Source organism: Daphnia pulicaria, chromosome 8 (assembly GCF_021234035.1).
Source record: "Daphnia pulicaria isolate SC F1-1A chromosome 8, SC_F0-13Bv2, whole genome shotgun sequence".
Taxonomy (NCBI): Eukaryota; Metazoa; Arthropoda; class Branchiopoda; order Diplostraca; family Daphniidae; genus Daphnia; species Daphnia pulicaria.
In genome coordinates, this window is record NC_060920.1 from 15,802,170 (window position 1) to 15,822,907 (window position 20,738).

A 20,738-nucleotide genomic window follows, 5' to 3' on the forward strand; every position below is an offset into this window, starting at 1 on the left:
TGTAACTGAACTGAAATACTGATGTAATCTTCCGCAAATAATCCGCTGCTTTCGCTTAGCAGTCATCACATTTCACATCTCAGTAAAAGTGAAATTTTGATTAAAACCACATTTTCCCTTTAAAGAAGCATCACGTGAGGTTATTTAATAAAATTACCAATTATTCAGCAGTATATTTTTAAAAATCCTCTTTTTTAATCCTCTTTTTTTACATTTTGGTCGATTTCTTCACTGAGCACAGATGCCACCTGACGCAACTAATCGCAAACACTTGAAAGTTATAAAACTCTACCGCTAGGTTGAGAAGTGTCGCGTAATACAATATTTGACAGCACGTGTTCAGTCTGTGAATTGCATGGTGCAGCTCTGTGAATTGCAATTAAAAAAAAAAACATAACCAATTCCTACCAATTTTGAACATCAGTGTGAGTTATCATGCCGAAAGTTAAAACAGAAAAAAAGTCTGGAAGGAAGGAGGTTTCCAGTAAAGAAGGTTCGTTTCTACTCTTCAAAACACAACAATTTCCATGTAAACATAACTATTTCCCTCTTTTAGTTCAAGGCCTTCGTTTCAATACCAGTCTTGGTCAACATATTTTGAAGAATCCCAAAATTGTAGAGAGTATGGTTGAAAAGGCTGCCCTGCGCTCCACTGATACAGTTCTGGAAATTGGTCCTGGTACTGGTAACATGACAGTGAAACTTCTTGAAAGATCAAAGCGGGTATAAATTGTGCTTATTGTGTGTGACTTTGTTCAAACTTATCGAATTCTTTTTCTATGCAAGCAGGTAGTGGCCTGTGAAGTTGACCCTCGGATGGTGGCTGAATTACAAAAGCGTGTTCTTGGGACACACCTTCAACCCAAACTCCATATTATGGTTGGAGATGTTCTAAAAACAGAGTTACCTTTCTTTGATGTTTGTGTTGCCAATTTGCCCTACCAAATTTCCTCTCCATTTGTTTTCAAATTGTTGTTGCACAGACCTATGTTTCGCTGTGCATTACTCATGTTTCAGAGGGAGTTTGCCGAACGTTTGATTGCCAAACCAGGTGATAAACTTTATTGCAGGTTGTCAGTCAATACTCAGTTACTTGCCAAAGTAGATCATGTTCTAAAGGTGAGATAATTTAACTGGTAAAATCACAAAACACATTTAATAATTTCCTTTGCATTCTTTCAGGTTGGAAAAAATAACTTTCGGCCACCTCCAAAAGTTGAATCGAGCGTCGTAAGAATAGAGCCGAAGAATCCAGCGCCTCCTATAAATTTTCGGGAATGGGACGGGCTAGTAAGAATTGGCTTCTTGAGGAAGAATCAGACTATGAGTGCCTTATTCAAGCACACGTCCGTGGTCACAGTACTCGAAAAAAATTATCGGACACACGCATCTTTGCACAATATTGTATGCATTTTTATTTCCCCTTTTGTGAAAAGGTGAATGATCTTGACATGCGATTTTTTGTGCTAAAAGGTTATCCCGGAAAATTTCAGCCTGAAGGACAAAACCCAGGCAATTCTCGTGGAAAGTAAATTTGACCAGAAGCGTGCAAGAACCATGGACATGGATGACTTTATAGCGTAAGGCATTATTGCGTACCTTTAATTTATATGACGGGGCTTCATTTCATCCTTTTTTCGCATTTATTTTGCAGATTACTTCACGCGTTCAACAAGGAAGGAATTCATTTTGCCTAGTGTTAGATAATCCAAGAGAATGTTGACAACTGTTCAAGGTAATACAATTGACACTTTCACCAAGCCATCTAATGGGTCCTTCGTTTCGCTACGACTTTTCTCGTTCCATACAATAAAATTTTAGTCACGTCAGGAGGAATGAGTGATTCAAGATGGGTCTTTGATGGGTAATGGGTGGGTCGCAAAAAAACAAACAGCAGTTTTCGCTTCCGGCCACGCGAAATGCAATCAGTGAGCGCTTCATGGCGCAGTTCCACTCTAGCTATATTTTTATCGCTGCACATGCCACTCTAAGTGCTATCAGTCACCAAGGTTCAACATTCGAAAACGAAACTGAAAAATACCGTTTCACTTTTATGACGGATTACAGTAACTGCAGAGTTTCCCATCCATTTGCTGAGGCGTAGGCTTTCGACAATTGACCTAGATTACAAGTCCGTTAAAGACCTAGTGTAGAGAAATCTTTTAAGTGAAACAAAACCTGAAAAAAAAAAACAAAAAAAAAACAGTGATAAAATCCTGATTACAAAATATTGAGTCTCGTTCGATGTTTTGGCTTCGTGAATAATAGATTCATGCCGGACATCCGGAGTCATTCTTGTTTATGTTTTGAATGGTTTAAGTGCGTATTTTTCTTTTGTCAATTGGAAAGATGGCGGTAGTAAATGCAATATAGAAACGGCATTTTTCCCATATTGTCCAATTTTTTAGTTGCTGTCGACAATGTGACGTATTGGTCCTAGGAATCTACGGCAAGCAGATAAGCGTTGAAGAGTTACGGTGCACCGTTACTTCTTCAACGCTCTGCTTGTGATCTACAAGTCCGCTCCGCTGAGGCCTTTTATTCAAAAGGAAGTGGAATGTTCCGAAAATTACAGGGTGTAGTCTCTACTTTTCGGATTTGTGAAAGACCCATAGTTCCAGCTGGAACGTATTTGTGATTGATTCGTATGGGTTCTCTGAACTCGGTTGTAGTTTGTTTACCTATCGTGTGATTCTTTGTAATTCACCTTTTAGACAGTAACACGATCGAAACAAACTAAAATTAACTTCTTTTTATCAGCGAACTTTTGCACAGTGTGTACATGCTACTTTTCCATGCTGCATTTCAAGTAATCCAAGTGTGACTAATGAATTCGATGGTGACTGCTGCAGTTCGAGGCCATTCGAATTGGATTCCGGCATAGAATTAAGACAAAGACAGAACGGCCTGAATTTATTTCAGTGTCTTTCCTCTTCAAAGTGTAGCCGCGCGGGGGAGCACGTCAAAGATTCATTAAGCGTCGAATACAGACCCGTGCAACCAAGCGGTGAGTGCGAGTCAACCCTACGGAGATAGAGAGAGAGAATCAAGGCCACGCCCGACTGCCTCTCCGAGTTCCCAAGTCAAAGTTTCTTTACCAATCGTCTAGTTGCGGCGTACGCACGACGCTTCTTCAGTAACTTATTTACCTTTGATGCACTCGTGTCTGTTCCCGTCTCCGCTCCCGGATCAACATGTCCTTATCAATCATACAGGCAGGATTGGTCCTTTTCGCCGTGATGGAGGTAGGTTCTCTTTCCCGTTTATCTTTAAAGGGCTTAGATTTTGACAGAATTGTTTTTATTTTCTTGATTAGATTGGATCTGCAGGAGGCGATTACTTCAACTCACTTTCAGATTTTCGAGGTACATTGGAATTCAATTCGGGACTCAACTTTCCCATTCATCGCGAACCTCAGAAACGGAGACCCGTTCTTTTGTTTACGTATTTATGGCAGTGTCGGGAGAGGAAGTGGTGATCGTGCGGGCGACGACGTCTCGGATAGGACCGCGAAGTGTTCAATCCTCCCGACAGCACCAGTTGAAATTCCGGGCTTTTAATCAATCTTACGATGTGACCTTACAACCCGGTGGGCTGGTCTCTCCCAACTTTACGGTCATCCTCCGTGATGGAAACACCACGCAGACCATCCGCACGCCGTCGCTCGCCAGGTGCTTTTACCGCGGACAACACGCAGCCTTTGATCTCTGTCGAGGCATGGTGAGAATTATTCTTTCCCACCAACTCATATTATTTAACGTCGTTCTCTACTCGTCAGCGTCAATTATTCTGTAATTAGAGGGGAATTATTACCTTGTCACCCAACGAGTTTTTGAGTCTGGAGCCGCTGCGGATCCACAAGCGATCGATGGAGTCGCAAAATCACCACTTGGTCCGTCGTATGTCCTGGAACCCCCAAGCCCAACCACTCGTTCCGAAGAATAGAAAACGTGTTGAAAGAAGCATCAATATTCAGAGCGAATCGGGTATTACAATCGAAACTGCCGTCTTCGTTGACGCCTTTCTCTACAGCCACATGGCACGGACAAATTTTCCGGACGATACCGAACAAGAGATGACACACTTCGTGCTTGCCATGATTAATGCGGTAATTTCTAGAGTTTATTACTATCATCCGGAGTCCTTGAGCGCCGTGCATCGCATGGGACATGCAACATTGCGCAAGCTAAATTTAGAAGGGTTATTCACCACACGGTGTGATTTTGCACCCTTTCAGGTACAACTACTTTATCAGGACGATTCGTTAGGCCGTGAGATCGATTTTCAGGTGCAGCGGTTAGAAATGTGGACTCGTCAGCCACTTGATCTCCTGCCAATTTTAGCCGTTTCCTCATCCGGGACTACTACCGCAATGCCTGGCAAGCAGGGAATCCACGATATTGACCGATATCTCAACCGATTTTGGTCTGCATTTTTTTTTTGTTCTCTTTTTGTTATACTGGATTGCTAATAACCCATACATTTTAAAACCAATAGCCATTGGCAAAATCGAGAAAATCCTAGTGACGACCACGATCCTGACCACTGGGACCACGCACTATTGCTAACCGGCCTCGATCTCTTTGCACTCGGCCGTGATGGATTCACCACTCACCAGATTGTTGGTAAGATTATTGAAAATTGATTGAATTGAAAGTGATGTAATAAATTTATTGCAATTTTATTGAAGGTTTGGCGCCCATCGGCGGGATGTGTACGGCAACGAGCAGTTGTACTGTCAACGAAGGGCGACATTTTGAATCAGTTTACGTTGTGGCTCATGAAATAGGACACAGGTACCGTAGTCTTAGATACCCGTAAAAATCTCGAGTTAACCACCTTGTCAAAAATTAAGTCTTGGAATGAAACACGATGGACGAGAGGCTGGTAATGACTGCGACTCGGGCAGCTTCTTAATGTCACCCACTCTTGGTAGCGGCAAAACGCAGTGGTCACCCTGTAGCAAACAATACTTGGACGCCTTTCTCAAGTATGTTCAAACTGCTAGCTTTTTGGCATGTTTCGTTTACCTGTTGCTTTTTACAGCACGATGCAAGCAGGTTGCTTGCGGGATCGCAGTTGGACTCCACAGAGATTGGATCATAACGCATCCACTTCGCTGCCTGGCGAGCGTTTTACAGCTGATCAACAATGTTTGTCTTCATTATTGACAGTTTTTTTTTACTTTGATGGGAATTCTTAGTGTAATCATATTGTATGTAGGTATGTTAAGGCACGGCCGAGAAAGTCGAAGAAGCCCTCAGAGACCGTTGCACGAAATTTGTCGTGATTTGCGTTGTACGAGTGTTCCGGCGAGGTCGGTCCGTCAAATTGGCAGCAGATTAGTTTCATATGCAGCACATCCAGCTTTGGAAGGAACGACATGCGGTGAAGGCAAGGTACGTTCGTTGGCTATATTTCTGACTTTGATGCTATAATTGAAAAATGTATTATTATTAGTGGTGTCGAAGAAGTCGATGCACATCTCGAGTCCGACTACAGAACTATGACGTTGATCAAAATACGTACAACAACGGCGATAATCCATTGTGGTCCGTCGTTACACCGTGTGCTTCGGGATGTCTGTACGGGATCAATTCTTTGAGTAGTGGGAGTATGGCTATTTCCACGCAAGTTCAGAATTGTAAACATCAGTGAGTTCTTGTTTAATGTAAAACATTGAATTATAAGAAAATTAACGGTTCGTTTTTTCTTGCTAGTTTACCGTGCAACAACGTGCGATATCAAACTTGTGATGGATCACAAGTACTCAAGCATTTTCGTATTTGCCAAAATCACGTAATAATTCACATTTTCTATTTAGCTCTGTTACAACGTCACTCGCACAACCATTCAGCATTACTCTGATCATGTTTGCCATCAAGCTGCGCAACAAAATTCTTCCATTCTTCCTAAAGGAATCCAGCAACTCAGTGTAGATGGTAAGATATTTCCTAATCATTAACAAAAAGTTTAATATTAATTTTAATCGAGGAATGAATCCACCACCCCCCCCCCCCCACCCCCCCACCCCACAGCATACCGATCGTGCCAAGTGTGGTGTTATTTGAGGTCGGGTGGACTGACGTCTGCTGCAGGCTGGATATACCCTGATGGTACACGATGCCAAACTGGATCTACCTCTAACCAGTACGGTCGAAACACAAACGACAAAAAGATGGCAACTCTTTGCCTTTCTGGGAGATGCGAGGTGAACTAAAGTAGAATTTGCTACCGATGCCGGTTTTATATGTAACGTTTTTTTATAAACAGGAATTCACGTGTGATAGCAATTCGGTCCATCAACTACACGTGGACGTTTGTCGATCTGAAGAGCCAGCTGAATCCAACATTATTTACGACTATTCATTTCCTCAAGAAAAAGCGATGGCGTTCAAATACAGCGACAAATCTTATTATCCAGCCCGTATAGGCTTCTCACAAAATTTAAAACTTTTTGCCCCGACTCCAGTGTATACACCGTCACCTATTTTTACATATCCCCCTGCTGAACCTGCCAAGTTCGTGATGTCCGACGATCTCTTCTCAGTGCCTCAATCCGTTATAAGCAGGAGTGGCTGGGGCCCCTGGAAGCCAATTAGTTCGTGTCGTTCAGGGTGTCTAACGTCGTCAAAAGGTTTACGATTAGTTCAAAGAGATTGCGAAAGTGGGACCTGTAATTCGGGTTCTAGTAGTAGCGTTCAACTTTGCATACCAAACGAACAGGTAATACTTTCTATGTAACCAACAGATTTATTTTTATATTTAACCTTGGTTTGAATTTGTCTAGGAATGCCAACAATATCAGCCCGTGACAACATTTGCGAACCAGGTGTGTCGACAGCAACATTGGTCGGACCTTCATCATGGAATTCAGTCGATTGGTTCGTTATCATTTCCCCTTTTCAACGTTAGGTTGTTTTGAAAATTGCTTTCTAAAAAAATAGAACTTACCGAAGACGCGTGCGTCGTGCATTGCCGTGATCCACGGTCTGGTGCGCTTACAGCAGCTATCGGCGAGACGGGTTGGTTTCCCTCGGGAACGTTGTGTGATCTTCTGAAACCGGCATATTGTCTGAGCGGAAAATGTGTTGTAAGTGCTTTCTGAGAAATTTGTTCATACTCACGATAACTATTTTACAAAACATGATTCTTGAAACAATATAGGAGTTTAATGAAGAAGGAGTACCAAAGAAAATTTGAACTGGATCAAAACACATTCACGAATACTACAACGCATTTTTTCATCAAAATTATTTTTCAAGTGTTTTGTTTGAGTTTTTATTTTGTAAAGCATTTCTGTTTTTTGAATGTGAATGAATACGAACAGTAAAACGCAGAACATTTTTGTATAAATTCGGTAATCTGTTTAAATTTTTCCTAATTTCTTATCATAGCTAAAAGCTACTAAAAAGCATGTCCCCTATTTTACGAGCAATGTAAAAATGTTGCGCGTTGGTATATTACCTGCAGAGAGCATAGAATGTATAAACTCCTATAAATGCAGAGAGAAGCAACCTGACTTTGCGCTATTTTTCTTCACTTCGTCAGCCAACTCATATTTTAATGTTTCAGTCAGGTGCGCTGCAGTCTGACGTTGCGCCATCTTAGGTGTAGTAATGGGCCTCTTGGAAGTAAGGTAGTAAAGAACTCCCAGTAAAGGAGTTCTATTTAAGGACATTTAAAATACTTAAAATTCAAGGAGTTCTACTTTCGGGCATGAAAATATTTTAAAAATCGTTGGAGTTCTATTGTCGGACATGAGAATAATAAAAAAATTATTGGAGTTCTATTGTCGCGTACTGTCAGGCACTGGAGTTCTATTGTCGGGTATTTTTAATAATAAAAAAGGAGTTCTGTCTTTGGAGTTCTACTGTCAGCAACCCCAATAGGATAGCGGAACGTTAGACTACAGCGCCTAGCGGCCTGACGTAAGTTCAGCAAAGTCATAAAGAGAGGCTCAGTGGTAGGATTAGATTAAGATAGAGATTCAGGTATGAGATAGCGGCATAGCGCAACGGTAAACGCTCCAGGAATATGTTGTAGGAATGATAGCGCAACGTCAGACGTCAGCCTGACGTTGCAATAGCGACGACCATAAATGTGCGCTGTTCAAATTCTACAAGTAGCTAAAGAAAAAAGAACTGAATTGCTTTAAGTTACATGGCAGATACAGAACTGCAGCCCAGATAACCAGATAACTTCCCCCGATAATCAGTGTGGTGAAAACATTTGTGTTGGAGTGTCAGAAGTGCTCAATAGATGACCTTCGTGTCGCTCGTTTATCATGTGATGGCGCCATGGCGGATGGCGGATTGTTGTCTTGTTGAGTGGTTGTCAAAAGTTTCCTGTTTTTCCATGAAAATTACCGATGAATTCATAAGTAAATTCAAGTTTATTTCTGTGCAACTTGTTTGTGATGTGATTTATTCCGTAAGTGTGTTAGAATTGTTAGATATCCTTTCACTCTTTCAGATTTCTTATTATAAAGTGTAGGAAGGAACGCGAAAGACAACTAGCCTACAAGTAGCCTACCAATGCTTCATCCTGTTAATACAGGTTAACATCCATAATAGCTTACTCACAATCCTTAGAATGCCTCTTTACATTCTTAGTTAGTATTTATTATTCATTATCTGGAGTTTCTATTGATGTTGGTAGGTCACTTACCCCAGTGTGGACACTTGTTGTTTTTTTTCGAATAAGTTTTCTACAAATAATGCATTGACAAACAAGTATTATTCTTCCTTCAAAAATTTTGAACTCTATTTGATGCCATAAATGTTATTTTCTTTCATAGAGAAAGCTTGGATTACTAGGCTTAGGCTATCATTATTAGCTTAGATTTTGAGGGAGGTATGGGTTTGCCATTTTATCTGCTTTAGAAAATCTCCACAATTGCTAAAAACCCAAAACGAAAAGCTCCTATTCAGGCCTCCGCTTGCGTTATTGTTTTTTACGGATCAATTAATTAATTAAGAACAATGAAAACTGCCGCATACAACTAAGTGTAATATATTTTTTCTTTCCTTGTTATCTAGGCGTGGTCCTCTCTATTGTGGTTGTGAATCTCTACTCTCTACTCGTCAACATCTATTGAGGAATAACGAATCTGCACTTAAATAACGGTAAATTACTTCTTCGATTTCTTTTGTTTTTATCATGACAGCTACCTCATTTCCTTCGCGCTTTATTCTAGTTAATTCAATAAATATTAAAAAATACGAAACAATAATTTTTACAGCGTTCAAGCAGTCACATTTTTACGTCAACGTTTGATTTTCCTTTTTTAAATGTCAAATTTTTCAATTGAATAACAGAACATCGCCAGTAGCGAGAAGTGAAGTTAGGAAATTTTGGTAGCTTGTAAAGTTAGTTCCTTTTTTATCGCATTCCTTCTCTTTCAAATTCTATTACTTGAAATCTATACGAGTTAAACGATTTGTAACACAGTTTTGTATATGAATGTTGAAGCGGAGACCGAGATCGTTAAACAACAATTTTTTACTGATCATTGGAAACTTTATATGGAGATGTTTCGTTAAGTCAAGCAAATATCTTGACAGTTTTCACCTATCTACTGCGAAAATTTGGGCAAAAAACGACATTAAGCGAATCGTGTGTAATTGAAATTTAAAATTAATGGGCCTTAACGCCTTAAAATTTAAAATTAATGGGCCTGAACGCCTTAAAAAACGACATTCAGGTCCGATTTTTTTGGCCTGAATGAATGACGGACATTGTGCAGAAAATTCGAATGGCAGTTTTTTAACGTGAATGTTTTTTTTTGTCCCTAGATGGCGCATTGCCAATAAGTTTCAGCCATTGACAGTAGACAGCATGTTGCACGTCATTTTGTTCTGGACTGGAGGAAGTGAGTTTTCAGTTTTCACTGAACACCCTGGAATTCTCTAAATTGTAAGTTGTGTGACATTTTTTGTATAGAAAATTAAGCATTGATGGATAAAGTCTTTGTATTCCCTTAGTATTGATCATTGATCATTTGCCGACAAGGACAAGCAACAAGGCAACATGTGATGATTCTGATCTTGCCATGAACGGAAGAGAACACTTGGTGCAAGATCATAATTTGATGGTAATATGATTTGATAACTTAATGTGCTACCTGGGCTTCCTTGTTTTCTGTTGCCATTTCCCCTTTACTCCTAATGATCCAGCTGTTAGTTATGCTTCCACTGTGATAACCAGGATGGGAGGGTTTTAGTCCAATCAGGGAATTTTTGCTATTCAAAATTGACACTCCTTTCAATTTGTTTCCCATCTGTTAAAGTCTGTGATGGATTCAAATTTTTGACACTGAACAAGAGAGTAGTTTCTGCGAGTCACATAACATATTAAAATGAAACGAGAAAATTTAGTTTGGTTTTTTTAAATTTTTATTTACTGTCTTTATTGTTATGCTAAAAATGTTTTAGCTTCACCACACACTTTAAATTCCTGTTAGTTTTATAATACATTGTAAATTATGTTGTAAAAGTCCTTCATAAGTAATGGAAATGTTATTGTGTTATTGTTATTGTGATCTAATGAGAATATTTATTTTTATTTCAGGTTAACTTATGAAGAGAAGGTGAGGAGAAAATAAGGATCTTATTCCTCCAACAACTATGGCAGATTTGTTCCCGGTATCTTCCCCTTATCTTATTAATTTACTGCATTCGTAATTATCTCTTAATTCTCTTTTCAGGTTTACCCTCGCCGCTGTTCGATAGACTTTATCAATTAGTGGAAAACGACGAGTAGTTGGCCACGCTGAATTTCAAGATCTATAAATTATATATAAGTTTATAAATTACAAGTGCATATCTGGGCTCCCTTCTTCAGTGGCCCCGTTTCCCTAAATAACCACTAACCAACGCCCGCCGGTGGTCACTCACTCGCTGCGACAACCAGGAGGAAGGGAGATGTTTGGTCGAACGGGGACTTGCAAGGCGCATGATTCGATGAAATCTGTTGGAGGGTCATGAGTCTAAGCCGGAAGCCTACTATGACACACTGCTCTCATAATAACTGCTCCTCAGCTCTCTTCGCTCTTTTTCCGGTTTCTCTTAACCATGGCCGGGTAATCTTCCTGGTCGAGTCAGTCGGGCAGTGTCTCCCCCTGCTCGACTGGCAGCAGTTTGACCCGGACGATCTGTTTAATAAGCTGTTTTAAATAAATTTGTTTGTTACTTTTGTTGTTCATGTGTATTTATATATATTATCATTTTAATGATATAATTGTTTAATGATATAATTGTAAGTTTTTATACATGGAATATTTATTTAACAGACTGTCCGGGTCAAACTGCTGTCAGTCAAGCAGGGAGCCCAGATATGCACTTGTAATTTTTCTACATCTACATAATTTATCGACGAGTCCTGAATTTCAGTAACTTCTCCTCAGTTTCACCGGTGTTTCAAGTCTATGCAACGACAACAAATGATTAAACTGAAAAAAAAATAGAGATTTTAATTAAAAGTCAATAACTGAACGAAACATCAAGCATTACCTCAACGCCTGTACAGGTAACAAGAGACGACATATCGACATAATGCAGCCGATAAAACAAGACCGACAGCCAACAGGCAACATTGACTATTTGAATAACCCGACTCTTCAACACGGCATTTACTGCACAGACACAAACATATACAAATGACACATTTAAGTGTGATGTTGAACTGGCAACTGCAAGTCTGCACAAACTCCATTTCAGAGCATCTCTCAACTAGAAAGGGACAGCAAAACCACTGTACACCAAACAGTAACGCCATAAACAGCTCAAACATCAAACTGACGATGAACTCCTACAAAGCAATAGAACATTAATGAACCAATAACATTTTGAAATGTGAAAAAAGATACCAATAATAAAATTTACAAAGCAAAACAACAAAATACAAGTGATTTTAACTTTGGCTTAGAACTGTAAAATAAATGGATCAAACACTTAGTAGTTAAGGCAATGATTTACTTCAAATGTACAAAAAACTAGAGAAAAAAAATCAAGAAGATGACCAAAGACCCAAAAGTTTTTAAGAAATTAGGGAATTTCTGATTTGTTAGATATAAAAAATGTACAACTCTTTACAAAAAATTTCCACAAAAGCTATCTTATTTGGAAGCACAAAATAAGCAAGAATTTGTGTGCTACATTAATCAAAAGAAAAATCATAATTCAGAGCACGCTGATCAAACAGGTGACTATCTTATCACAAAAACTCAGAAGCAAGAATCGTTATCACTATGTCACTAATTTTTCACATTCAATCAAGAGATCAACTTATGACTTGAATACAAAATTTTAAAATAAACACGAGACTTCCCAAGTTACAACAAATTATCTCAATCAAATTACCTTTTCAAAAAGTCTTCTTGCTGTTGTTATACTTCAAAGGTAACACTTCCACACTTCAGAATAACACCAGCATCATAGTCTATGGCCCATAGACTGCATGCAGCAACAGCTCAACTTGGCTTGATCACCCCTTTCACCAGCTGGCTGCAACAAAACCATATGCATGACAGCAATGAAGACTTATTAGCTGTGTTCTCAAATTCTCTAACCGATAAGCAGAGATCTGCTACCTACTGAACATAAACGTATAAAATATATTGCATTATTGTATAGAAATTGATTTACAAATTTACTTGAATTGTCTGTGGTCATGGGATAAGACGGTTACAGGTAACAATAGACAACATTCCGGCAAGAGGCATCTTCGTGACACGGCACCGATCAACTCGTGGAGAAAGGCAAGACCTTCGCCATGCTATCAGAAAAATGAAGTAGCAAAATGGACTTTCTTAAAAGTCTAAACTCTTCACGATTCACTTACTTGCATATTAGATTTTAGTTCAAGTCGATTCTGCTTGGTGGGATAAAAGTCACGGCGTGAAAAAAGACTAGTTTCACTTTGCTTTACGTAAATGACGGTGTGAATTTAACGTGCTCAGATGCCTATGACAATCAGTTACCTTGCTCGATCAGCGTTTGTTTAACAAATGAAGATTGAAGATGAAGTGCATTTAGCGCCCCCTTACGGACTCCTTCCACCTAGCGGTAGGAAAAAGACATAAATTCATTTTCATTTTGTTCGATTGGGGTAAGTTCGCTATCGCTAGTCTTTTTATTGCATAGCCTACAATGAGGTTATGTTTTATTGGAACTTCCCAACAGAAACTCAAGCAAGTAATCAATTAATCATGTATCACAGGTAATCACAGCTGCCGTTGCCTACTACGCGGCCATCTATTAAATTGGTTAAAATAGACCTCAAAATTTTACTTTAAAGTTGTTTTCTGCCCTGCGTTTTTTTACATTTTCTGATTTTCAAGACAAATTTAATTCAATTACGTGGACTTCTGAAGATAACTCAATCCTATACCATACAATTTTGTTAAAATCTTGGCTTGTGAGTGAACGATAAAATTGTATTGTTCCGGATTTCGTGCTTAAAATAGAAAATCGTAACTCAAGAAATATCGAAATTTGGTCTCAATAGCCGAATTGTTAATTCTACCGATTACAAACCGTGAAAGTCAACTTTTCTATTTAATCAACGAAACTATTCATTGTATTTTTGATTGAACTGCAATAGTCTATAGTTTCATTTTGAGGTCTTTTGTGTATTAACTTTTTCGTTTTTGTAACATTGTCTTGTATTGACCGAACATCGAAGATAAAATTTGAATAGTTTTATGACACTTGAACGTTATAGCGTTAATGGTGTGGCTAACGAATTCTGAATCCAGAAAATGTTGTGTACCCGCGTCCACCATTGTTCGTTTCGTGTAAATTCCCTAAAGAAAACAACAGATCGAGTAACTTTAGAAAATAATCTTTTACCAACAAATCTTTAGTGGATTGCGCATATGAAGTATACGCTTACCTTCTTGCAAGACGAGGTAGACTCTGTCGCCTTGATTGAGTGCCAAAATAGCAGTGTTGGATCCGCTTTGATATCCATTAGTATCGCCCCAAGCCGACACGACCTCTAGATTATTTTTTACCAAAGACAGCCTGACAAAATTAATATTCGTTATTATTCATTCAAAATTGAGATTTAAATGGTTGACAAAAAACTTACTTGAATTGTCTGGTTTGCGTTGATAGGCCATGATACGTAAAGTAATAAAGCCCAGGGTAGTAACAAACAAATTCGCTACGATCCGGGTACCAACCGTAGCCAATATCTGTCAAGGTGTAGTCGAATCGAACTTGCGTAATTCCTACTCGCGTAAAATCTGAAGCTCGAGCAGCACTGAAAGCGACAGAGTCAGCAGCCACTGACCCTGGAGGAAATTGAGATCCGCCAGGTAAAACACCTCCGCCGGGGAAAACACCGCCGTTGTTGTTAGGGAATCCTCCAATTCCTGGTTGATTAAAAGTTCCAGGCGTCTGCCCAAATCCACCAACTTGCCCTTGTTGGCCGAACCCTCCAACTGGCTGTCCTGGTGAAAATTGTTGAAATCCGTTGTCTTGCTGATTGAAATTGTTGCCACCTCCAAATGCGTTTTTGAAAATAGTATTTCCAAAAATCGTTTCTTGACCCAACAGGGTGCCCTGACTGCTCCCGGTGTTGGACTGTTTGCCCAAAGTGTCGGTCACTGATCGTGTCCCAGTCGAGTTTTTGGCTGCGCTTGGCGGTGAAAGGAGACCAGGATCAACGGCTTCAACATCTCTGATTTTATCCACTTTGATTGACGGTCTGATGGTGGGAGCTGAGGCTCTTCTAGCGACTGTGGCACTATTCGGTTTTATTTGCTGGTCGGCCTGACACGTCAGTGCAACCAACGCAAGGACAAATAAACTGTAGCTGCAAAAAGAATGTATTACCATTAATAATGATATTAAGAAGAGAAAATAAATGTCAAGGGGACTTACTGAAACATGTTCGCTGACATCGAAAATACCTGGAGGACTGTGAGTTTACAATAGATGTGCTTGCGCTTTTATACTATGTAGTGGTGGATGACTGAAAGCTCCCCGTATCTTTGTACTTTCTCTATGGTACACAACCGAAATTCTTTCTCCTGTTGATGGACCTGCTCTGTTGACTCGAAACGAAAGTGTAAGTCTATAGGGTGGTGGTGACAGTAAGAGGAAATGAGGTGGAAAAGGAAAACCCAACGTCCGGCGGGATATAAAAATAAAGAAATTTTGGGCAATTTCGATGATTTCTTGCTGCATTCCACGGAAACGGTCAAACGCAAGTACACATTCAAATCAGGAGAGGACATTGAGAAGTTGCATGTGATTTGTTTTCTCAATTCCCACGGACTCGGATACGTCGGATTCGTGCTTCGGCAGCTGGGCGGATGTTTTCCACTGAGGAATAAAGAGTTGAAGAAGATTAGCTTCACTTTCTATTATGAAAAGACGTTTGGAAGGGGCGGATGGTCTGATACCAAACGTTTTGTTTGCTGAGGCACGAAACATGCTAAAACTCTCAGTCCGGCGGTCGGCCATTCGACCGGAAACGGTGCCCGACGACCCGTCCGTCCTTGCGTCATCTAATAGAAGAAGAAAGTATTTTCCCCGACTCGAATCAAGACAGGTTTCGTGTTTGAATAACTCTAAAAAAAATAATTCATTCAAAGCGTCGTATTTTTATACTGGTCAAAAAAAGGAGTCACAGCCAACAAACACACTATGGGGAAATAAAAAAGAAGTAGAAATTATTTTGTTTGTTAAATTGGGTGCATCAAATGTGACTCTCGTTGAGGGAACACATATCAATCATGCCGTTTGTCTCCATGAGACGGCGCCGACGGAAGGCCTCGTAATGGATGGCGGATGTTAATTCAATCAAATCTTGCATGCGATTCCTGTCAAATAAAGAAACGATACGTGAAATTGGGGAATTTCCAAACATTTTTCTTTTTCTTTTCTTCTATTGTTACAAGGAGATTATTTCTACCTGATGAGAAGATTTCGCAAATGGTGAAATTCACAATGACTCGGGTCTTCCACCTGAACAAGACCCCAGCCATTTTGGCGTCCTAGTACCATTCGACCACTGACATTATGAATTTGTTCACTACCAACAACGGCAAACGGAACCATTTTCTGAAATGATCAAATGAGGAAAAAATTACAAAGTCAAGAAAAGAAATGCGGTTGATTAACCTACTCTGTACGACTCATTGACTCCGTAATCATCTGGATGGTCGTATTTGGCCAAAGGATAAACGCCGATCCTATGACGAGCCAAATCTTGTTGAATGTTCTTTTTAAACTCTTGCCTCTCCTGTTTGATGCGGGTTAGAAAAACAAGACGTCAATCGTAAATAAAACGGTACCGACAGACCACTTAATGAATAATATTACGTCCAAAGTTAGGGTATCCGCTTTGGCAATGACTGGAATTATGTTGACCACATTGTGTAGTCTCTGAAGCACTTCTAAGTCCAACGGGCGTAATCTGCATGTTTGTTTAAAGAGGAAAAAGAAAAAGAGGCGCATTGCATATATACAATCCATCAACTGACGTATACGCTCAAGCTAAAACCGTTATAATATACCCGTGCCCGGTAGGTGGTATGAAGTATAGACAGCAATGCACTCTGGTGTCGTGAATCCAGCGTGTTCTCTCGGCACCTTGCTCCTCGATCAAGTACTTTTCGTACTGTTCGTTGATGTATTCCAAAGCCGGCTCCCAACTGAATAAAATATTCAACCAATGCTAGGAATGTTCATCTTATTCTTTTTATCATTCTTAAAAGAAAAAAGGGAATTTTTCGCTGTACCAATTCGTGTTGTCGATGCGATCGCCGTAGCCGGGTGTGTCGGTCACGGTCAAATCCAGCCGAATTCCGTTCTCGTGGATGGCTGCAAAATGAGACAACAAGAGGTCGATTACGTACAATGCTTCAAAATGAAGAGGAAAAAGGAATGTGAATGCTCAAACCTGTTTGAGTCGTACGTATTTCAGCCGTTTTGGCAGGTTCTGATCCCGAGACACTGCACGTACGAGGAAGTACGGAAGAACGGAATAAAGTGTTGATGAGAGTCGACTTGCCTAGCCCACTGCGGCCTTTTATTCAAAAGGAGAATTTCATATAAAAGGAGGTCAGAATTTAGACGTAGCCTTTAGAAGAGAAAGGAGATGGATGGTGCTTCGTGACTTACCCACAACCATAATGTTGAGCGTGAATCCTCTACGGAGGGCTAGTCTTCTGACTTGTTCTTGGAGTTGATCTAGACCTATGACGTAATCTGACGATTGTATTTTGGACGGCTGCACTGCTGCCGGCGGCTGGCGGAGTGTCGGCCGAATCTGAGCAATGCTGGTGACTGGATTCGGTGCTGCGGGAGATTCATCCGATTCCGATTCGGACGACGAAGATTTCTCGTCGATAATTTCTTCTTTCGCCACTTTCTTGTTGTCATCCGCATGATCTGCCGGATGTGGTTTCACCAGGCCGTTGCTGCCTGTAACTGAACCGAAGGAATGGTTGATGTTGTCCGTGTTTTCCGGCGCTGCTGCTGCTGCTGGCGGCGTCTTGGCAATGTGAGATAGGATTTTGGGCAGCGATTTTTGATGAGCTGGAACAGGGCCGCTAACGGGAGAATTCGTTGTTTCTGGCCTGCCAAATTGCCTCGTCAATTCGTGGACTGCAAAGCGAATGTTGCTCCTTCCGCCTTCGGCTGACATGATTCCCGATTTCTCGTCGTCGATTGTAGACGCACTCCTTTTTCTTTTGTTTAATAAGGCTGGCGGCCGGTAACGAAAGTGACGGCCAATCGAAAATAATAAACAAAAAGAGAACATAAAAATTTGAGAATATAATAAGACGTACTTTGGAAACGGTAGTTGCTATTATTATACCCCCACCGGAATAATCATAATCATTAAAGTTAATTTTTTGATTGCACAACGCCGCCATCACGATTGAAAAGGAAATAGCCTTATAGGGACGTTTCCGGTACACGGCTCACCAACCAAACAAAACAGAAAAAAAGAGAAAAAATAAAAAATCCCGATAATGATTTCCCCTGTGTGACTGCATGTGGATAACATTGGACCCTCCCTTTTGCGGTTCCCATTTCGTATTATTCCAATAAACGGGTTGTCGGCGCAACACGAACCCCTTTTCCTGCCGAGTGAAACTTTGTAACGTCCGATTATGTGTGTGTGTGTGTGCGCAACGTTCAACCGATTCCACAACTTATCTGATCATTCGGTTATCTCTCGAACACACACACTCGGTCACTGAAAAATTATTTATTGGCGATTTCACTATAGTCGACGAGGCGCAACGAATCGAGAACTTAACCAACAACCAAAAGAAACAATTAAATATACAAGTAAACACGTATAGAAATAGGAACCGTGAAGCCATGTGTCACCTTGTCGGTTGCTATTCACGTCGACGACGACAGAAACTTGACGGATAAAAAATGTTGTTGTTACAATCACTCGAAAATTGACCGCACACTTTATTAGAAAGGGAGAGAAACCGAACACAGAAATTTCACATGCTGCCAGACCGAACGGTGGCAGAACACAACTCTGGGCCGAGCTACTTCTGTTGTGTACCCAGCACACACACACACACACACACACCAGTGGTGTGTGTGTGTGTGTGTGGGAGTGGGTGTCTGCTCTAGTGTGTGTGTGTATACGCAGTCGTTCGTGAGTCGATCGGATATATTTTCACGGGTATATGTGCGTGTGCATGCGTCGTGTTTCGACAATCCAAACACGAACCAATCTGTCAGTGTGAATAACTATTATTCAAGCTATCAAAATATGCACCCAACTCGGAAAACTGTATTGGAGAAGCGATGGAGAGATGAGCTGGCAACCTTGTTTTTCCAATCTCTCGGTTCACTAAATTAATTTATTTTCTTTTGTCCTGTTGGTATAACTTTTAGACGAAGTTTGACACTCGTCGATTGTGTAACTTGATCAACCAATCATTAAGGGGGATCGGCTGGCGTCGAGACAAATAAGGAAACGACACACACATATATTTCTGGCTGGCTTGTTTCCACTACAACGACATTAACAGAGAATAGACGACGAGGGGCTGTGTTGCTGCTGCCTGCTGAGCTGAGCTACCGATCGTCTCGATAAAAGATGATGGAGGCTCACTGATGTTCTTCATTCGGGGAGGCTATATTTGTTTATAATAATGGGGTCGAGAGAACGTCCAGAGTCTGAAGCATCGCCATCTGACGATCGGTCGCCTTTTCAATTGATATTTTTTAACGATTTAAACAAGAGTTATGTCTGGATGCGGGCAGCACAGGCTACTGGTTATTTTAACGACTGCTGGCGTGCGTGTATACAGAGAGAAAAAATCCCGCTCTCTTTTTCTCATTTCAAAGCCGAGTAAGCAGCAAAACCATTTCGAATGCTCTGAGAAAAATAATATGTGTACTAGACTACAAGACTTGCTGTGGTGGTGGTTCTTCACGGTCGTGTGCTCAAACCCCAAAGCCACCGGATTGGTGTTTCTCCACATCTCTCACGTTTCGCTATAAGGAAAAACAAGTTGAGGAGGGACTTTGACGGAAAATCAATTGGAGTGTGTATATCCCCCCGCCTCACCATCATATCTATACGAACCAAAACCACACAAAACGAAGATGACAGCAGCTTCGAAATCGAGTGAGTCTATAGCCAAGGACAATGAACTCGTCCACAACACCGGATATTACAATCAAGACGAGTTGCTGACGGACGAGTTGAGCTCTTATAATGACGATAATATTCCCGACACTTGGAATGTGGCAACAACCACAACACACACGCCGCTCTTTTACATGACGAAACGTCAAACACAACTCTCGATATCCAAAACAATCATAAACACACAGAGAAACTGTGTCGTCTGCTCCAACATTTTGAGGAATGTCGGTGTGTTTTTTCTTTTTCGTGGAAGGGGGGCGAGGTAGAGCATTGACAGATGGATAGTTGTCTAGTTGCTTAAAATAAGTTCTTACCTTCTATTCAGTTGCTGTTGAAATACGGTTCCATCCTCGTCACAGCTCAGTCGTTGGGCAATTTAGACGCAACACAAATACAGAAAAAGAAACGATAATGAAAGAGCGAGCTCAGACTCTTGTGTTTGCGACCGTTTCACCACCACCCCCGCACGTTCACTAGTCTTAGTAGGACTGGACTGTGTTTTGTATCTTCTTGTTTGTCACTGATAAAAGAAAAATAAAAGAGGAAACCAACCGAGGAGGATGGAAGAAAAGGGGGAACTAAATAACGTCGCGGGAGGGTCGAGTCTTAACTGCAGTATTTGAAAAGGAACTAAAAGGAAAGAGAGGGGAGTCAGACGGACCAGAGTGTGTCAAACACCCCTCCTCTGTCTCACTGAAGATTTTTCTTTAAAAAAAAAGTCTGCAGAGATTTTTCTATTTTCTCTTTTTTGGCCTTCGAAAATGTTACGCTCTCAGCGCCATCTGTGAACAATCACCAATTTTTGATTTTCTGCCGTATCGAGGCCATGACAAATTTCCAGTCGATTCAAGTCGAAATTGATGGGGCGATAAAATAGCTAGAAGAAACGGTAGAGTGTCAAAAAGGCGACTACATTCCGTTACAGTTTTCCTGGTGCTATACTGTGGTTGAACCTCAAAATCTCTCACACGTAATACTGCTGCTGCTGTGCGCGCGCATCTCGTATATATTTCGAAATGGTAACGGAAGATCGGGTTATAGTTATACTGGAGATTCCCATAGCGACCGGGCGGAAATGGAAGCGACCGGGC

General features: G+C 40.7%; 4 protein-coding genes and 2 long non-coding RNA genes across 12 annotated transcripts; 3 read left to right on the top strand and 3 right to left on the bottom strand.

The window, feature by feature from the left end:
- Nucleotides 1-303: 303 nt before the first annotated feature.
- LOC124352493 (probable dimethyladenosine transferase) lies at nucleotides 304-2,779 on the top strand. 3 transcript variants are annotated; one of them, XM_046802022.1, is made up of 7 exons: nucleotides 304-493; nucleotides 557-723; nucleotides 790-1,119; nucleotides 1,183-1,404; nucleotides 1,474-1,580; nucleotides 1,655-1,735; nucleotides 2,761-2,779. In XM_046802022.1, the coding sequence occupies exons 1-6, from the start codon at nucleotides 436-438 to the stop codon at nucleotides 1,695-1,697; spliced, it is 927 nt and encodes a 308-aa protein (XP_046657978.1). In that variant the 5' UTR covers nucleotides 304-435; the 3' UTR covers nucleotides 1,698-1,735; nucleotides 2,761-2,779. The 3 variants fall into 3 exon arrangements, with proteins under 3 accessions (XP_046657978.1, XP_046657976.1, XP_046657975.1); XM_046802020.1 differs by lacking the exon at nucleotides 2,761-2,779 and adding an exon at nucleotides 2,409-2,732; XM_046802019.1 differs by lacking the exon at nucleotides 2,761-2,779 and having other exon boundaries at nucleotides 1,655-1,764.
- A 73-nt stretch (nucleotides 2,780-2,852) lies between these two features.
- On the top strand, nucleotides 2,853-7,339 carry LOC124352492 (A disintegrin and metalloproteinase with thrombospondin motifs adt-1-like). Its single transcript, XM_046802018.1, has 18 exons — nucleotides 2,853-3,245; nucleotides 3,317-3,365; nucleotides 3,458-3,720; nucleotides 3,800-4,108; nucleotides 4,238-4,425; nucleotides 4,498-4,625; nucleotides 4,691-4,796; nucleotides 4,856-4,990; nucleotides 5,047-5,153; nucleotides 5,224-5,399; nucleotides 5,461-5,654; nucleotides 5,721-5,766; nucleotides 5,825-5,942; nucleotides 6,039-6,211; nucleotides 6,274-6,726; nucleotides 6,791-6,884; nucleotides 6,948-7,093; nucleotides 7,168-7,339. Exons 1-18 carry the CDS (start codon nucleotides 3,195-3,197, stop codon nucleotides 7,201-7,203), a joined length of 2,772 nt encoding a protein of 923 aa, XP_046657974.1. The 5' UTR covers nucleotides 2,853-3,194; the 3' UTR covers nucleotides 7,204-7,339.
- Nucleotides 7,340-8,111: 772 nt separating this feature from the next.
- LOC124312668 lies at nucleotides 8,112-11,197 on the top strand. 4 transcript variants are annotated; one of them, XR_006910612.1, is made up of 7 exons: nucleotides 8,112-8,421; nucleotides 8,492-8,559; nucleotides 9,042-9,128; nucleotides 9,798-9,918; nucleotides 9,987-10,096; nucleotides 10,573-10,646; nucleotides 10,709-11,197. It is a non-coding gene; the product is annotated as an uncharacterized LOC124312668 (long non-coding RNA). The 4 variants fall into 4 exon arrangements; XR_006910613.1 differs by having other exon boundaries at nucleotides 8,112-8,383; XR_006910610.1 differs by having other exon boundaries at nucleotides 8,116-8,559.
- A 92-nt stretch (nucleotides 11,198-11,289) lies between these two features.
- Nucleotides 11,290-13,004, bottom strand: LOC124312647. Its single transcript, XR_006910602.1, has 5 exons — nucleotides 12,844-13,004; nucleotides 12,656-12,777; nucleotides 12,363-12,595; nucleotides 11,514-11,811; nucleotides 11,290-11,452 (listed from the first exon to the last, which is right to left on the bottom strand). It is a non-coding gene; the product is annotated as an uncharacterized LOC124312647 (long non-coding RNA).
- Nucleotides 13,005-13,603: 599 nt separating this feature from the next.
- On the bottom strand, nucleotides 13,604-15,446 carry LOC124352604 (complement C1q-like protein 3). The gene is made up of 4 exons (XM_046802137.1): nucleotides 14,892-15,446; nucleotides 14,095-14,823; nucleotides 13,897-14,027; nucleotides 13,604-13,807 (listed from the first exon to the last, which is right to left on the bottom strand). Exons 1-4 carry the CDS (start codon nucleotides 14,909-14,911, stop codon nucleotides 13,740-13,742), a joined length of 948 nt encoding a protein of 315 aa, XP_046658093.1. The 5' UTR covers nucleotides 14,912-15,446; the 3' UTR covers nucleotides 13,604-13,739.
- Nucleotides 15,447-15,596: 150 nt separating this feature from the next.
- On the bottom strand, nucleotides 15,597-20,588 carry LOC124352602 (septin homolog spn2-like). 2 transcript variants are annotated; one of them, XM_046802134.1, is made up of 9 exons: nucleotides 19,962-20,588; nucleotides 17,139-17,723; nucleotides 16,918-17,043; nucleotides 16,757-16,838; nucleotides 16,532-16,669; nucleotides 16,338-16,431; nucleotides 16,141-16,257; nucleotides 15,928-16,076; nucleotides 15,597-15,835 (listed from the first exon to the last, which is right to left on the bottom strand). In XM_046802134.1, the coding sequence occupies exons 2-9, from the start codon at nucleotides 17,662-17,664 to the stop codon at nucleotides 15,712-15,714; spliced, it is 1,356 nt and encodes a 451-aa protein (XP_046658090.1). In that variant the 5' UTR covers nucleotides 17,665-17,723; nucleotides 19,962-20,588; the 3' UTR covers nucleotides 15,597-15,711. The 2 variants fall into 2 exon arrangements, with proteins under 2 accessions (XP_046658090.1, XP_046658091.1); XM_046802135.1 differs by lacking the exon at nucleotides 19,962-20,588 and adding an exon at nucleotides 18,360-19,800.
- Nucleotides 20,589-20,738: the final 150 nt, after the last annotated feature.

Bases quoted from the DNA above. Each gene is read 5' to 3' on its own strand.
- LOC124352602 (XM_046802134.1), bottom strand. From the start codon at position 17,664: ATGTCAGCCGAAGGCGGAAGGAGCAACATTCGCTTTGCAGTCCACGAA. The intron at 17,044-17,138 runs GTAAGTCACGAA...TTTGAATAAAAG, and splicing joins GCTCAACATTATGGTTGTGG to GCCGCAGTGGGCTAGGCAAG. The intron at 16,839-16,917 runs GTTTGAGCATTC...CTCATTTTGCAG, and splicing joins AATACGTACGACTCAAACAG to CCATCCACGAGAACGGAATT.
- LOC124352493 (XM_046802022.1), top strand. From the start codon at position 436: ATGCCGAAAGTTAAAACAGAAAAAAAGTCTGGAAGGAAGGAGGTTTCC. The intron at 724-789 runs GTATAAATTGTG...CTATGCAAGCAG, and splicing joins TTCTTGAAAGATCAAAGCGG to GTAGTGGCCTGTGAAGTTGA. The intron at 1,581-1,654 runs GTAAGGCATTAT...TTTATTTTGCAG, and splicing joins GACATGGATGACTTTATAGC to ATTACTTCACGCGTTCAACA.
- LOC124352492 (XM_046802018.1), top strand. From the start codon at position 3,195: ATGTCCTTATCAATCATACAGGCAGGATTGGTCCTTTTCGCCGTGATG. The intron at 4,426-4,497 runs GTCTGCATTTTT...TAAAACCAATAG, and splicing joins CGATATCTCAACCGATTTTG to CCATTGGCAAAATCGAGAAA. The intron at 6,885-6,947 runs GTTCGTTATCAT...CTAAAAAAATAG, and splicing joins TCATGGAATTCAGTCGATTG to AACTTACCGAAGACGCGTGC.
- LOC124352604 (XM_046802137.1), bottom strand. From the start codon at position 14,911: ATGTCAGCGAACATGTTTCA. The intron at 14,824-14,891 runs GTAAGTCCCCTT...TTCTTTTTGCAG, and splicing joins ATGTCAGCGAACATGTTTCA to CTACAGTTTATTTGTCCTTG. The intron at 14,028-14,094 runs GTAAGTTTTTTG...TAATTTTGTCAG, and splicing joins ACGCAAACCAGACAATTCAA to GCTGTCTTTGGTAAAAAATA.